This window comes from Leucoraja erinacea, chromosome 4, assembly GCF_028641065.1.
Source record: "Leucoraja erinacea ecotype New England chromosome 4, Leri_hhj_1, whole genome shotgun sequence".
NCBI classification, from domain to species: domain Eukaryota; kingdom Metazoa; phylum Chordata; class Chondrichthyes; order Rajiformes; family Rajidae; genus Leucoraja; species Leucoraja erinaceus.
In genome coordinates, this window is record NC_073380.1 from 62,612,216 (window position 1) to 62,630,027 (window position 17,812).

Below are 17,812 nucleotides of genomic sequence, written 5' to 3' on the forward strand. Positions count from 1 at the left end.
AATGTTGGGGTCAGCCTGGGCTAGCGATGCTGTCTAGATTATTTTAGTTTAGTTTAGAGACACAGCGTGGAACTTTGGCCCACTTAGTCCACACCGACCAGCGATCCCTGCACATTAACACTCTCCTGCACATACTAGGGACAATTTTACCAAGCCAATTAACCGACTACTAACCTGTTCATCTGGGTTTTAGGATGGACAGTGACTTTAAATTAGATCGCCAAATATGCGCGGTGGTTAAGTCCAGCTTCTTTCACCTAAGGAAGCTGGCGAAGTGAAGCCCATTCTCGAGCGGCAGCATTTTGAGACAGTAATCCATGCCTTTATTACATCTAGGCTGGATTACTGTAACGCGCTCTATTTTGGTGTTGCTCGTTCTTCACTGGCTCGTCTCCAGTTGGTTGAATGGGTGCAGCCTTTTAACAGGGACTCGAAAGAGGGAGCACATATCGCCAATTCTGGATCCCTACATTTACTTTCGGGTTCATTTTAAGTTACTGTTATTTGTTTTTAAATCTCTGAATGGGCTCGCCCCGCCTTACCTCTCTGAGCTGACTCCTGCCGGTCCCTCAGGTCACTGGTAGCTGCTCCTGGAGGTACCGAGGTCTAGTCGGAGCTCAGAGGGGATAGATGCTCCGGCACATGGAACACACTCTGCTGCACATCAGACAGGGACTGTCCATCTTCAAATCCAGTGTTAAAACGCATTTGTACTCCCTGGCTTTTGACCATGCCTGAGGCTTTGCTTCTGTTTGTGGTGTTTTTGATGTTTCTTTATTTTACATGTCTTTTCCTACTATTTCTTTTGATTGTTATTTTTGGTGTGTATTAACTTTTTTGTCAATGATTAGTGATGTACAGAACTTTGTTGCAGCTGTGTTTGTTTTTAAAGTGCTCTATAAATAAAATTATTATTATTATTATTATTATCTTTGGAGTGTGGGAGGAAACTGAAGACCTTGGAGAAAACCCGCAAATTCACAGGGAGAATGTACAGACAGCATCCATAGCCATGATCGAACCCAGGTCTCTGGCACTGTTAGGCAGCAACACTACCGCTGCATCACCGTGCCGCCCCATCCACCACTGTTGCAGGCCGCGTTTAGCCACGCACTCGTCCGACCTGTGTTGGACCTCCCAGTGGCCCACTGCAAGGATACCTCATTGCCTGGTCTCCTTGCCTCCCGCAACCACCACTCCATCGCCATGAGCTGTCGGGGGACATCCAGTAGCTGGTCTCAGAACTCCCAGAGTGCCTCTGGGGACATTTGAGGCAAACCCAGCACGCTTACCAGCACACTGATCCTCTCCTCCGTCCCACCACCACCAATATCATGAAGGCTGGTGAATGCTTGCCGTTTCTAACAAGAGGTTTGTAGAATGAGGAGGGAGTATAAGGGGCAGCGCTAGACTACTTTTTTATTCAATCATCTTTGTCCAACTGCTGCTGACAAGAGATTTTTCAATAAAGAAGATGGACACAAAATGCTGGAGTAACTCGGCGGGGCAGGCAGTTTCTCTGGAGAGAAGGTATGGGTGACGTTTCGGGTCGAGACCCTTCTTCAGATGGTATTGTCAATAGTAGGCGATTTTTCAATACCTGCTCCAATGAAACCTAGTACCCTGTCCCTCCAGCAGGTGAACATCTCCACATGGCATTTGCAGGTCTTCTCGTGCCAATTTTACTTATCTCTTCTGCAATATGAGAGGAAATGTGGTATGAGTGTATTACAAGATGACTGTATGATGTGCCTGCCATTGTTAATAGCAGGCAGTAAGGTAGAAGGTACAGATGTGAAATTTGGATTATAGACATCTGATGGCATGGTCATTAATATAAATGATATGATGAAGTTGTGGTTGATGGAGGCTGGAGTGCTTATTAAGGAGAAATGCAATAGTGTTGTGATCTATTTGTTGGGAGATTAAATTTGCTAATGTCTTCCTTCATTGAGCTTGATGGTCCATGAGTGTGGGTAAGCATGAGGCCATGTAATATTAATGACCTTCTCACATTGCATCTTAACTATCTGCCTTGAGGGCTTTCTAAATGTGTAGGAAGAAACTGCAGATGCTGGTTTAAACCGAAGATAGACACAAAAAGCATGAGTAACTCAGCGGGTCAGACAGTATCTCTGGAAAAAAGGAATAGGTGATGTTTTGGGTCAAGACCTTTCTTCAGACTGAGATGCTGTCTGACCCGCTGAGTTACTCCAGCACTTTGTGTCAATCTTGAGGGCTTTCTAAATGCCCTAATAAAATATAACCTTTATTCTTCACCTCACTCATGGTCTTCAGAGCCTCATAGACTCACGGTGACTCCACTCTCAGCTATGGTCAGTTATGTTTGTTGCAAACTTCAAAATTCTGTGGAATAATTTACACCTCCAGCAATTTCTCCTTTAAGAGGCACAGTCTTGGCGTCATTCAGTGCCAGTTAACTTCAGCTGGCCCTCGCTGCTGCGTAATTGGACCAATAGATGTGTGCTAAGGCTACACACATGCATAGTATTAAGTGAGCGCTGAAACCATATTAATGAGGTCACAGTGTACATTTTGTGTAGTGCGCTGGGTCAAATGGACATGGACTAGTCACATATTATGATCCCAGTGTGGTGTATTAGTATAATTCAATATTCCTCACACCACCATTCATACCATTTAAATGAACAATAATAACGATCTGAAGGAATTAATTTCTGTTGCATTAACTTGCAATGTAACCTGCAGTCACTTCAATGCACCCACACAAACTGTGTAATGTTATACTCCTAGTTAAACAGCAGGGGCTTATCAGTGAAATTCAAAAGGGCAAACAGACACAGCTGAACATTTAACACTATTCAGCGCAGTAAAATTACACCTCTGCTGTTTCAGAGGCAGTCCATAACGTTGTAAAATATTTATCTGAGCATAGACTCAGAACTTATTGCATAGTTTTAAGATTATAGAAGAACTGCAAAATCAACTCTTTTATGAGACACTTGAATCTATGACTTAAGCGATATTAACATTATTGCTCCTAGGATTTTGAATTCTATTTGCATGTAATTTAGAAAGTTCCTGTACATGTGAATGAATAATCAATGGGCCATTCTCTTGTACAGAATTGTGGAAAACCTTTTGTCTGGCTATGGAAGAAAAAGAATGAGAACATGCTTAAAATGAAATCATTCATTGCCAGTACTTTACCAGTGGTAACAGTACATTAAAGTTTTGTTTTATTTTCACGATAATGATGCCAAACCATGTTGTAAATGTTTTACTGCAATATTATCCTCTGGTCAGACTAAATGATACGGCTGGGAATTAATCCATTGTTATAATTTTTTTTAACACATTGATCTGTTGAGAATCAAACAAAGTGCTGAGCCTATATTGCATGTTGGTCAGAAAAGACAATTTATGTTTCCAAATTAACTCCTTTGAAATGTCCTGCGTTCGTTGATTACTTGCAATGCTTAGCTGCTGAGGTTTCCCAATGCCTATAATAACTGTGTTTACTGGGAGATGTTGGTGGCCATGTTGATTGAATTTCTCTATTTCTACTCTCATCTCTGAAAATTAATATCAGTTAAATTAGCTGGCCCAATATATGCTGTTCCCTTTGAGCTCCCACAGAACATGATGTAGAGTCATGAAGTCATAGAGTACATAAACAGGCCCTTTGGCCCAACTTGTTTATGCCGAACAATATGCCCCAACTAAGCTAGTCCTATTTGCCTGCATTTGGTCCATATGCCTTTAAACCTTTCCATGTATCTGTCTCAACTATTTCCTCTGGCAACAAAAGACACAGATTGCTGGAGTAACTCAATGAGTCAGGCAGCATCTCTGGAGAACATGGATAGGCAACGTTTTGGGTTGGGACCTTTCTTCAGTCTGAAGAAGGTTCCGGACCCATAATGTCGACTATCTGTCTGTGATTGGTGGTAGCGGTATCAAGGGTTATTCACCAGCAGACGATGTGAGGGGTCTGTGATTGCAGAAGGACAGGTCTTGTGTCCATGATTGATGGACAGAGTGAGGCATGAATCTGGCATCTGAGTTTGGTGAAAGGGAAGGGTCTGGGGTCCATGATCGATGGATCAAGTGAACTGATGGTCACTGTTCAATGAAGATAGAACGTCAAATATCACAATAATACAGCATAAGAACAGGCCCTTTGGCCCACAATGTCTGTGACAAATATGATGCCAAGCCCAACTCTCAACTGCCTGCACGTAATCCATATTCCTCCATTTTCTGCATTTCCATGTGCCTGTCCAAAAGTCTTAGGTGTGACTGTCATATCCGCCTCACCCACCAATCCTGGCAGTGCTCACCACCCGCTGTGTAAAAAAAATTGCCCCACATATCTCCTGGGAGGCAGAAGAAAGCTGGAAGAGGGGGCAGAAACAAACCTGGCAGGAAATAGGATAATACAGATGAGGAGGGTGTTTTTGATGGGTAGATGTTTTGGACAAAGGTCAGAGATGAAAAGATAGAAGATGAAGGACATTCTGACATTAATGATATTTATAATTTCTGGTAAAGCAGAGGTCTGTATTCCTGTCTGCTCGTCTACATGCTCTCTAATAATTATTTATAACCCTACGGATAACATTTTGACTTCTTTTATGTTAGCTATTGATCAAGTCACATTCTGTCTTTGCTCTTCTTCTTCCATTTACTAATATGTCTCATTATCCTGTATTCAGCTTGATCTTTTCTCTTGAGCTCCACTGAGATGTCCTCTTTTTCTATTTCATCCGGAGAGCTCAGTCTTTGGATTCCCGCCATTTACCCATGATGTGAATAGGCCTAGAATATACCTAACCAAGTGCTATTTTAATAACTGTCTTGCCTCCCACAATTTGATTTCAATTTACCCATTTTATCTTGGCCAAACATTTGAGCATTTTTCCATAAGTTTACCAAGGTTTTTATTATGTACTACGATCATTAACCCATTGATAGTTACTCCACTTGATTCTTAGCTTTCCCTGGAACAAGACTTTCTTTCTGAGCAAAACATAGTGCTCGTGTAACTCAACGGGTCAGGCAGCCCCTCTGAAGGGAATGGACAGGCAGCATTTTGGGTTAGGACCCTTCATAAGATTGAAGAACGTTCCCCACCCAAAACGTGGCCTGCCAATTGCCAACACAAATGCTGCCTGCCTGCCGAGTTACTTCAGCATTTTGTGTCTATCTTCGAGTTAATCTAGCACGTGATTTTCTTAAGACGTCTGCATTTCTTTTTGTCTCTAATGCTTCCTTTTTCATCGGTCTGGAATCTTGCTGATAGAGGAAATTCTGAACCCATTCCTTGCTACTTAAGGTGCAGGAAGGAAATTCAGATACTGGTTTATACAGACACAAAATGTTAGAGTAACTCAGCGGGACAGGCAGCATCTTGGAGAAAAGGAATCGGTAACGTTTCAGGTCATAACCCTTCTTCAGACTCCTTTTCTCCAGAGATGCTACTATCCATGCTACCTAATTCTGAGCCTGACCAGAGGACGCAGCCTTTCAGCATCTTCCCAATCATTCCCTCTTGAAGCCATATCTCTGGTATTTTGCTATACTCATACAAGTATAGCAAAATTTCACAATCTTGTTCCTTTATTTTTTGTAATAAAAGCCAATGTAACATTTGCCAATGCAAATGCTTGCAGTTAACTATGAGAGTGTCCGTAAGCAGATGGAAAGCATGTAAGTAAAAACACTGACAATATTCAGAATGGTTGTGCACTCTTTATTCTCTCCAGAGAATCAGTGAACTTTGATGACATTGTGCTAACATTACACAATGCTTTCATCATTAGCCTGCAGAAGTGAATGAGGAATATAATTTATTTCGTCATTTTACCAAAGTAGACACGCTGTTTTCCTTTCCTACATTTGTAATTGGATGTTCATTCATCATTTGTATTCACTTGATATTTTCCCTCCTAATGTGCACTATGTAGTATTTACTGATGTTAAAATATCACTTCTCAGCAAATTAATTTGCTTGCCCTGAAATTCTTTGAGTACTACCATTTACAGTTGAATTTGATTTCTGCAATAGTTTTTTCCATGTATATATGAAGGACTTTAATGTACCCTTAGCGAGTTATACCTTTCACTGTCCTTCAGAAAATAAATTTATTATCACCTTATTTCTCTTGGTGGTACAGTTTTCAGTCAAAACCAGCCAAATTGCTGTTTTTTCATGTATAATATATTCATTAAACTCCTCAGACCTTCATATAAAAGCTTCTTCAAATACAAGTGGGTAATAACATATCCTGCATTCCCATATCATTATCAATATGCCACCTCAAGTAATTCCTTGAATAACTTTTGGAGGCATGACCTGAGCTTTGATTTTAATTGAAGTCATTACATATTTAATCTTCAGAATATTGTGCCAGCCACTCAGGTTCAATCCTGACCTCAGATGCTGCCTGTGTAGAGTTGCACATTCTTCATGGGTTTCCTCTAGGTCCTCTAGTTTCCTCTCACATCCCAACAGCATAAGGATTAAGAGGTTAATTAGCCAAAGCAAATCACAAATCATGTGATAGAATTTCTTTGGGAAATTTCAATGAGAATGTGGGGAGAACTAAAAATTAGATTGAAATAAGATTAGTGTAAATGGTTGATTGATAGTTGGTGCAGATTTGCAAGGCTTGATTCTATGCTGCATCTCCCCCTTATGCTCGACTCATACAATGCATCAAGAGCCTGGTTAAATATCATTGCAGGAGGTTAAATGCCTCATCAATAGCCATTGTATGCAACAGGTTGGTTTGTGGAATATGCAAATCAGCCTTACTGCAAATAATTATTTCCAATCTTTCAAAGCCTGCACCAAGCAAACAAACGTCCTATATGTGTTTATACCAGCATTAGCAATTCCAAAGGCATTTATACAAGAAAGCATTTTTCTGTAGAGTGTTAATAGAGCTTTCATGCTGGTAGACCCTTCTCAGTGTAAACAGGCTTATAGTCAAAAATAAAAGCCTTCAAAAGGTTTGAGTAGCCTGGGAAAAATGAATAAATTGCATTTGAACTGTCTGCCTATACAGATGGCAAAACAGTCTGAAGTTGCTGCTAAAGTCTGAATGTCTTTCAAATTTACACAGAACCATGGGTGATTCTGAAAAGACTTAGTTTACTTTTCACATCATTCTTTCTTATTACGTTAAAGATTCCCAGAGTGACTGTTTATTCATAAAGAAATGCCACACACAACGAACAGGGCCAGATTGGAGGCTCATGTTTTACAATGAATCTAAATTCAAAGGGATTACTTTGTATTCGCAGAACCACATGCCTAACAGTGAAATTCGCCTATGTTCCTATTTCTAGTAAAATTGTTCGTATTGGCAGGAATTCTTCGCTGGTGAGACAAAATTGAGTCAAATTGTTTTGTTGAAGATGTATTTCATATTAAATATCATGGAATATGTTCATACAATGTCTTTGGTTCATATTGATTTTGAGGTATTCGCTGGTTACCTCAATTACCTCATTGTTATTAACATCATTAAAAACAGATTATCGAACTGCTCATTTGGAGAGTTTGGTCTGCATTAATTCCCTGTCACATTTCAAACTTAACAACATAAACTAGCTTAGGAATACTCATACCATCAGTCCCGAAGTAGGGTCACGACTCGTCGCCTATCCATGTCCTCCAGAGATACTGCTGGACGCACTGAGTTACTCCAGCAGATTGTGCTTTACTCACAAAATCGTTGATTGGTGGTAAAGTGCTGTGGAAAATAATGAGGTCACAACACTGGTCTTTCCTTTTTTTCCTTCTGAATATTTATTTTTCACTGCCAATTTAACTGGTGAGTGATGTGTAACATTTGGATCTTGCTGTTTTAACAAACTGCTGCACTTTTTTAGGTTCATTGCAGGTGATGAATAAAACCAGGCGGCTTATGGAGCAAGGGGGTGCTCATTTCACCAACGCCTTTGTGACAACTCCAATGTGCTGTCCTTCTCGCTCTTCAATGCTAACAGGAAAATATGTTCACAACCACAATACTTACACAAACAATGAGAATTGCTCCTCACCTTCATGGCAAGCAATGCATGAACCACGGACATTTGCAGTGTACCTGAACAACACAGGCTACCGAACAGGTTTGTAAAATCTTCTGTTTTGTGTAAGATGGGATAATGTATTTTAGTGCATTGATCATTTAACTAAATAAAGAAAGTAGAATTTATAATATGTGAACTATTTGATTATGGGGCTGCATGTTAAAGATTAAAATCCAGCATCCAAGTCCTATGCTCATACTAAATTCAAGTGCTGCAAAGTAAGTACTAGATAATTTCATAACTGTAACTGATCTTTAACTGCATGTAGTTTTGCGTCCTTGCATTTATTTATTTTGTTTTTATATTCTCATTGTCAAATGAAAAATGAGGCATTATTATTTTCAGATCTAAAAAAAAAATTATTTATGGTTTCTGTTATCAATGTTTAACATATGTTTTCTTTTGGGGGGAAATTGAACATTTTTAATTATGTGCATCAATGAAAGTTAATAGTTTCTCAGTTGCCGTGTGTTTCGTATTCTGTGCCTCAAGCCTTTCATGAGCAGAAGCTGATCTAAGACACCATTTAAAGATTTATCACGTTCACCTTTATTGAGCCCAAGAAGAACTGAGCAATATGCCTTGTGTGATGTCTTTGTAATGTAATATATGTAATATGTATATTGTGTAATATATAATGGAAATGCCAGTGCCCCTTGAGGCCAAAAGCAGAAGCTGGCAAATGTACCTGTGCCTTGTGACTGAGGTCAAGTGACCTTCAAGATACATAGCAGTCATTGCAGATTAAACATATCTTACTCGGTGGGGGACGTGTTTTCTTTGAGCTAGTCACAACAGGGCCTTACCTGGTCTCAAACATTACATGGTGTCAAAGTAAAAGAAGAAAAAAAAAATAATAATATAGAGCGAATCAAGCCTCAAGCCTCCATGCAAGAGAAGAAAAAGAAAGGTCGGAACAGGAAGAAAGGGCGCAAGGAAAACAAATGAGGAAATAAGTGTCACCGAAGAGCGAAGTTGGAAGCTAGAGGCCTAACCAGCTGGAAACTTACCTGAAACATTTTCCAGGGCTGTGCAGCCGCCACCGACTTCGGGTGAGTTCCAGGGCCGTGTAGCACTCGGCCAGGCCCAGTAGCCTCCACCGACGTAACGGAGTCAGCCCGGCCAGGAGAAAAGTCAGCCCGGTCGTGAGAGAAAGCCGGCCACGAGAGCAGAGTGGACCGGCCGAGGAAATAGCCCGGAAGAGAGGGTCCGACAGCAAGAGAGAGACGCGGACCAGGCCCCGCGAGAGAAACGAGGCACAGCGCTTACCCAGCCCCAAAGGCGGGTCGCGGTCTCGACGACAGAGCAGCAGTGCCTGACAGCAACCAGTTGAGCCGCAGAGCCAGCGATAAGCAGAGCAGCAGGACACAGTCCCGACAGGCGGAGCAGCGGGAGTCGACTGGGCAGTGAGCCAGCGGAGGCAACAGCAACGGCTGAGCCAGAGGCCAGCAGCAAAGGTACCGGTGGGGACAGCTCGAGAGGTTGAGGATGCACCAGAGTCCACAGGCCGGAGCGGTGGAATCCTTCACAATAAAAGCACTGTTGAATGAAATGCATGTTCTTTCTGTGAAAGTTCAAACATTTGTAAACAATGATTTTTCTAAAGCTATTTTCTATTATAACAATGCTGTTGAAATGCTACCTGCTACAGAACTGTGTTTTCTTATCCTGGAGAAGTCAGTGTTTTGTCTGTACAGGAGATTTGTGTTTTCTTATCTTGGGGTAATCAGTGTTTTGTCTGTACAGGTGATTGCCGCAGTTTGTTTTATGTTCTCTCGCTTTGGGTTTTTTTTTGTTTGAAGGGAGAGTAAGGTCAGGATAGAGACGTCTGATCCAGGATAGAGCCCTGTAGCCCAGGATAGAGCCCTATAGCCGTGGATAGACACCTGTATACCTGTGGACCCTTGTGTAGCCATGGAAAGACCCCTATATAGCCATGGATGGACCATCTGTAGACAGACACCCAGATGGGAGAAACCTAGACAGAGGAGCCAGTCTCCCAGGGGTGAGAAACCTGGACAGAGGAGCCAGTCTCCCAGAAGCCAGAAATAGTCCCCAGAAGACACGATGCGCCGAGATGCAGCGAGAGGTAGGAGCCAGTCTCCCAGTCGCAGCAGAAGGCAATGAGACAGGCCCTTTGCAAGAGTTTGAGGTTAAAGTGGATATTAGGGGGAGATGAGATGTAATTAAAGTGAAAGGGGGAGATGTGATGTCTTTAAAGTGAAGAGGGAGATGTGATGTCTTTGTAATGTAATATATATATTGTGTAATATATAATGGAAATGCCAGTGCCCCTTGAGGCCAAAAGCAGAAGCTGGCAAATGTACCTTAACCTCGTGACTGAGGTCGTGACCTTCAAGATAAATAGCAGTCATTGCAGATTAAACATATCTTACTCGGTGGGGGACGTGTTTTCTTTGAGCTAGTCACAACAGGGCCTCAACCTGGTCTCAAACATTACATGGCGTCAAAGTAAAAGAAGAACAATTTGAGCACAAGGCCTTCTATAATAGAGTTCTAGCTTCCTGCTATGCTTTAAGATCAAATGAAATATTATTTTCACAAATTATTTTAGTTCTAATTTGTTAAATCATTATTATCTGAAACTGCCCATACCTTCACGATTGTTTGATTTTTAATCAAGGTAAGCTTGCACTAACATACTGAGAAAGGGAATCGCAAAATTGATATGTATGTCAGAGACATTCTTACCTCTTTTAGATCTCACTTCAAACTTCAAACAATGGACCTTCAATCTGAATCCGCACTTAGTTAAAGATACCCGGAAACTTTACTAAAATGGAATTGAGCATATTAATAATCTGCAGTTATATGACATATTTCTATATTTGAGCACAAGGTCTTCTATAATAGAGTTACTTGAAAATAAACTCATGCAACATCAATTTGTCAAAATGAGAAATGCAGCAATATTGAAATTGAAATTGTTACTCCATTAATTTTGTCTCTTGCTTCCTTAATTTTCAAGGATGATTCATAGAAATTTAGGGTTGCAAGAACTCTCAGACTGTAACAATAAAGAGAGAGAGTCAACCTATAGATCATGCAGAATAGATAAGTACATCAGTTATCGGGATTACACTCCCTCCTAGATTGCCTCTTGTAAACACCATCCCCACTCAATTTCTCTGTCACCGCCGCATCTGCACCCAAAATGAGGCTCCCCTTTCCAAGACATCTGAGGTGTCCTCTTTCTTTAGTAACCATGGTTCCCCTCCCCCTGCACTAACAGATAATAATAATAATAATAATGGATGGGATTTATATAGCGCCTTTCTAGATACTCAAGGCGCTTTACATCACATTATTCATTCAATCCTCAGTCACACTCGGTGGTGGTGAGCTACTTCTGTAGCCACAGCTGCCCTGGGGCAGACTGACGGAAGCGTGGCTGCTAATCTGCGCCTACGGCCCCTCCGACCACCACCAGTCATTCACACACATTCATACCCAGGCAAAGGTGGGTGAAGTGTCTTGCCCACGGACACAACAACAGTATGCACTCCTAGCGGGATTCGAACCAGCTACCTTCCGGTCGCCAGCCGAACACTTAGCCCATTGCGCCACCTGTCGTCCCAGATGGATCCCTCATCCGCATCACCTCTGTGTCCTGTGTTTCTGCTCTCACCTCCCTTTCTCGCAGACAGAACACGGAAAGACTTCCCCTTATACCCCACCAGCCTCCGCATTTAACACATCATCCTCTGACATTTCTGTCACCTCAGTTTTCAAAGGTCTTTTATTATCATGTGCATCAGTTAAGGCTCAGTGATATGCAAATTACCATACACCCATACCAAAAAAAAGCAACAAGACACACAACTACATAAAAGTTAACATAAACATCCACCACAGCAGATTTCCCACATTCCTCAATGTGATGGAAGGCAATAAAGTCCAAGCTTCTTCCTCTTTATTCCTCCAACATGATCCCACCAATTGTCACATTTTCCCATATCCACCCTTTTTCTGCCTTCTGCAGACTCCTTGGTTCACTCATCCCTTTCCCGCCCAAATGACTCCCTCCCCGGGTATTTGCTCTGTATTGCCTGTCCCTATCCCTCATCCCTCACCTCCATCCAGATACCCCGGCAATCCTTCCAGGTGAGACAGTGGTTCACATGCACCTTGTCTAACCTAACCTACAGCATTCAGTGTTCCCGATGTGGCCTCCTGTACATTGGCAAGACCACGTATAGACCCGCGACTGTTTCGCCAAACATTTGCGCTCAGTTCACCTAGGCCCACTGGATCTTCCAGTGGCTAACCATTTTAACTCCTCTTCCCATTCCCATACTGACCTTTCTGTCCTGGGCCGCCGTCATTGCCAGACGAAGACCACAGACAAACTGGAGAACAGCACTTGATATAAACATCTGTAATCTCCAATTTTAGGTAACCTCTAACAACATCTCCCCTCCCCCCCCTTCTTCCCTTACTCCTACCTTCCTTTCCCTCTCTCACTCTCCTGCGCCCCAACTGGACTCGCACTTGTTTCTCCCCTTCCCCCTCCCCTTCCACCTACATTGCTTCCTCTAGCTTCACAATTCACAAATCTTCATTCCATTTGCCTCACATCTTTTGTCTTTTCATTTCCTGCATTTACCCATCCATTTACCTATCAAAACCCCCCATCACCAGTATCCGCCTGTTACCTACCAGGCTTTGGCCCGTCTTCTCCTCTCTTTCAGCCCCCCCCCCCCCCCCCCCCCCCCCCCCCAACAATCAGACAAACATCACCTACCCAAGTCCTCCAGTGATGCAGCTGATCCACTGAGTTACTCCAGCGCTGTGCATCTTTTAAAAAACAACAGGCATTGCCTCCATTGCCTTCAATGGTGCAGCTTTTGATTATCTGAGCAAAATAGTGTTAGAGGATCGTAACTTCAAACCTGACACAAAGCATGTGTTTGACCAGGTAGCAGTCATTCCTCTAAATACGGTAATGCACACTACTCGGGTATGGATCACCAACAACTGTTAGCTGAATGCATTATATTGGCAGTTAGGGTTAGCCCTAGAGTCAGTCAGATCTCTGGATAGAAGGAACGGGTGACGTTTTGGATCGAGACCTTTCTTCAGACTTAACCTGAAGAAGGGTCTCGACCCGAAAAATCACCCATTCCTTCTATCCAGAGATGCTGCCTGTCCCGCTGAGTTACTCCAGCATTTTTGGTCTAGCGTCGATGTAAACCAGCATCTGCACTACACCTAGTGTCAGTGCATTGAATTACTGATGTCAGCATCAACTCCCAGGCCTACATTCCCAGCATCGAGCCCATAATTATACCTAATCATCTCTGATGGACGGGCCGCTTTGTTCTCATGCCCAACATTAGATTTGGGAAACAGACACTCCATTCTGATGTTTGTCACAGCAAGGGACTGTCAGGTGTAAATGGAAAGAGTTTATGGATGTCCTCAAAGACTGCTTGAAAAAAGTGGAACATCCCTTCATACTTGCAGAAATCCCTGTTGCAAGACAAGGATGGCATCGGGAAGCTAAATAATGGAGGCGGTCTATCTTCCTTCCAACTTACCCACCTCAGAAGCCACGGGAACTGGAGAGGAAGCAAGCCATGGTAAACCCAGGGGACTGCTGAAGAAGAAGGAGGCAGTGGGCAGAATTGGATGCAAAGCATAACAGTGGTTGGCATAAAGAATTGGTGGTATTAGCAGTAAAGTTAATAGAGCTTTGGGATTTAAACAAAGAAACATTTACCAGGCGGCATTGTAAATGAAGCAATTAGCATACGGCACACTGATTAGAGCTCATTTAGCATGCACTAGCCCAGACGGCACTCTGTGAACGGCAGTCCAAATAAATTAACTTGACAACATACAAAGAAGATGCATTGTCAAGGAATACTCGGCTGACAGTAGTGTCAGTATAATTCAGCAAAACCTGATGGGAACCAGCTGAAAGAAGGCAATACATAATAGCTGAATCTGTACAATATTCCAAATGTTCACCAACCAAACCTATTGGCAACATCATAATTGCTACAAAGGAGTTAATGTTTTCCTGTTCAATGATCTAGTGATTTGATGATGCTTTTCTTATGACACAATCATAACAAAAAATATTGTGCATCCAATATGCCAGGCAGTGTATCCAGCCTAATTTAATGTGGAAATTTGACTTCCAGCATATTGGTGAAGATATCAGAAGAGGGGTCAGTTGGCATCAGCTGAAACCGGTTGAATGCCCTTTTGTTTTACATTAATGTCTATTTGGTGAAACTGATTGAGTGGTTTTCATGAACATAAAAGTTATCTCGCTGGGCTGGTGTAAATACCTGAATTGTACCTTCCACTGCTAGAATCTTTCCCTGTGCTAAGAGCTCTTGATCTTTTTCTGGTGCCTCCAGCCCTCACCTGAAGACAATGAACCAAACAGGGTCATCAATGGTGTTTCTCATCTATTTTGCCCAGGGTCCAGTAATTAATTGAACATTTTATTTGCAGATTGCTTTACTAATAAAGACATGGGTAAATCATTTCCCAACAGGGTTCACAAGAGCTAGAATCATGGTTGTGTTTTTTTACCCTAATTCGCAGCCTTTTAGTTGAACCAAAGAGCTACTAGCACAATCCCAGCTAATGCAAAAATGTAGAGAGGACTGATAAGATAGACAAGATCTTGACAAGTTTAGATAGGAGGAGGAGTGGGGATGTAACATTCTCTTCTCCAAGCAGAAAAATGTCAAAACCTCACCATCATCGCTCACAGATGGACGGATGCTACTAACTAAATGATACACCGAAGATAGACACAAAATGCAGGAGTAACTCAGCGGGTCAGGCAGCATCTCTGGAGAGAAGGAATGGGTGGATGTTTCGGATCTGCAGAAGGGTCTCGACGCAAAACATCACCCATTCCCTCTCTCCAGAGATGCTGCTTGTTACTTCAGCTTTTTGTGCCTTTCATTCATAACCACTTTAACTCTATTTGATTATTAAAGATGTTATAGATGTTATAGCAGTGCATTTAGAAAGCAGTAACATGATCGGTCAAGGTCAGCATGGATTTATGAAGGGAAGATCATGCTTGACTAATTTCTGGAATTTTTTGAGGATGCAACAAGTAGAATGGATAAGGGAGAGACAGTGGATGTGATGTATCTGGACTTTCAAAAAACCTTTGACAAGTTCCCACACAAGAGATTAGTGTGAAAAATTAGAGCACATGGTATTGGGGGTAGAGTATTGACATGGACAGAGAATTTATTGGCAGACAGGAAACAAAGAGTAGGAATTAATGGGTCCTTTTCAGAATGGCAGGCAGTGAGTCTGGGGTGTCACAAGGCTCGGTGCTGGGACTCCAGTTATTTACAATATATATTAACGATTTAGACAACAGAATTAAATGTAACATGTCCAAGATTGTGGATGATACAAAGCTGGATCGCAGTGTGAGTTGCGAGGAGAATGCTATGAGGCAGGTTGGGTGAGTCGGCAGATGCATGTCAGATGCAGTATAATGTCAATAAATGTAAGGTTATTCACTTTGGTGAAAAGAACAAGAAGGTAGAATATTATCTTAATGGTGTCATATTAGGAAAAGGGGAGGTGCAACGAGACCTGTGTGCCTTTGTACATCAGTCACTGAAAGTAAGCATGCAGGTACAACAGGCAGTGAAGAAAGCAAATGGCATGTTGGCCTTCATAGCAAGAGGATTTGAGTATTGGAGCAAGGAGTTCCTACTGCAGCTGTACAGGGCCCTTATGAGACCACACCTGGAGTATTGTGTGCAATTTTGGTCTCCTAGTTTGAGGAAGGACATTCTTGCTATTGAGTTTAGAGTAAGTTCACCAGGTTAATTCCCGGGATGGCGGAACTGACATATGATGAAAGAATGCTTCCAATGGGCTTGTATTCACTGGAATTTAGGATGAGAAACATAAAATTCTTAAGGGATTCAACAGGCTAAATGCAGGAAAAATGTTCCTCATGTTGTGGGGAGTCCAGAACCAGGGGTCACAGTTTAAGAATAATGGGTAGGCCATTTAGGACTGAGATGAGGAAAAACTTTATCACCCAGAGAGTTGTGAATCTGTGGAATTCTCTGCCACAGAAGGCAGTGGAGACCAATTCACTGCATGTTTTGAAGAGAGAGTCAGATTTAGCTCTTAGGGTTAAAGGAATCAAGGAATATGGGGAAATAGCAGGAACGGGGTACTGATTTTGGATGATCAGCCACGATCATATTGAATGGTGGTGCTGGCTCAAAGGGCCGAATGGCCTACTCCTGCACCTATTTTTTATGTTTCTATTCTATTTTGCATCTTATAGCATATCGATGTGCAAGTACCTTTAGGAACATTGTTGCAGGTCTAACTCTTGATACATTGTTCTTCCTGCCACTGCTCTTTAGTTACTGCGATCAATATGGTATCTCTATTTCTATGCTCTCAGCAACACCAAGAAACTAAGACACTACACATCCAAACTGGAAATTCGATTTCCCTGTTCTCTATCATTTTGCTTTCTAATCACCATTCACATCTGAGGCTGTCTTCGACCACTGCCTCTACCTCAACCTCTGTTCCTCTGTTCCTCTGTTCCTGCCTCCCATACATTCCTCTGCCCCACAAAAATCTCATATCTGTCATCCTGGTTGTCTCCCAGGAATTATCCTCAGCTTATTCTCTCAAGTGCAAGGAATGCAATGTGGCAATAATTGCTACATTGTTGGTTTAGCCATCTGCCGCCAGATATGATTTGATTGCATCTGTCTTGGCCACACACTACTCATTTCTGCTCTAATGTCAGGAGTGAAACAATACCTTGGAACAATGCCCCAGCTCACAGTATTGATTAAACTACAAAAGTGTGTCCTTGGCTGCAGATGATGTTGAGAATTCCTGACAATATAGAAGGCATCATATAATTCTCTATTTTCTTGTTAATCAGACTATGTCTGTCCCTGATACAAAAACAGATGCTAGCAACATTTAATAAGTCGGGCTATGTCTACTTTGCTCATCTGTCTGTTTGGTTGCCTGTGTCTATCTCCATCTGTCTCCACTTGTCTACATTTCTCTCAATTAGGTGACGTGACTGGCTGGCTGTACAAGTCTCTGTGTCTGCACCTGCCTCTAACCAATCCCTCCGATCATACCACCAACCAACACAATGCAATGCAAGCGCCATTCACTGACTCTCTGCACCTTGGCTTCTCTCTGTTACATCGTATTGAACACCACACAAGCATCAACCAATCTCACATGTGTACACATCCACATGCTATTGTGTCAGAAAACTAAACTAATGTGCAGGAAAGGATTGAGGATGCTGGTTTAAACCGAAGATAGACACAAAAAGCTGGAATAACTCAGCTGGGCAGGCAGCATTTCTGGAGAGAAGGAATGGGTGATGTTTCGGGTCGAGACCTTTTTTCGACAATTCGGGTCGAGGCCCTTCTTCTGGGTCTCGACCCGAAACATCACCCATTCCTTCTCTCCAGAGATGCTGCCTGTCCCGCTAAGTTCCTCCAGATTTTTGTGTCTATCCACATGCTATTGTTAAGAATAAGGGGAAGGCCATTTAGAACAGAGATGAGGAAAAGCCTTTTTCACCGAGAGAGTTGTGAATCTGTGGAATTCTCTGCCTCAGAACGCAGTGGAGGACAATTCTCTGGATGCTCTCAAGAGAGAGTTACATAGAGCTCTTCAAGATAGCGGAGTCAGGGGATATGGGGAG

At 42.3% G+C, this 17,812-nt stretch overlaps 1 protein-coding gene across 12 annotated transcripts in view; it reads left to right on the forward strand.

Moving 5' to 3' along the window:
• The window catches only part of LOC129696489 (extracellular sulfatase Sulf-1-like), a 448,145-nt gene that overhangs the window by 326,346 nt on the left and 103,987 nt on the right, over nucleotides 1–17,812 (forward strand). For all 12 annotated transcript variants that reach the window (XM_055634441.1, XM_055634443.1, XM_055634440.1 and 9 more), the window contains one exon: nucleotides 7,885–8,124. In XM_055634441.1, coding sequence (XP_055490416.1) covers nucleotides 7,885–8,124 — 240 coding nt within the window. The remainder of the gene's footprint in view (nucleotides 1–7,884; nucleotides 8,125–17,812) is intronic.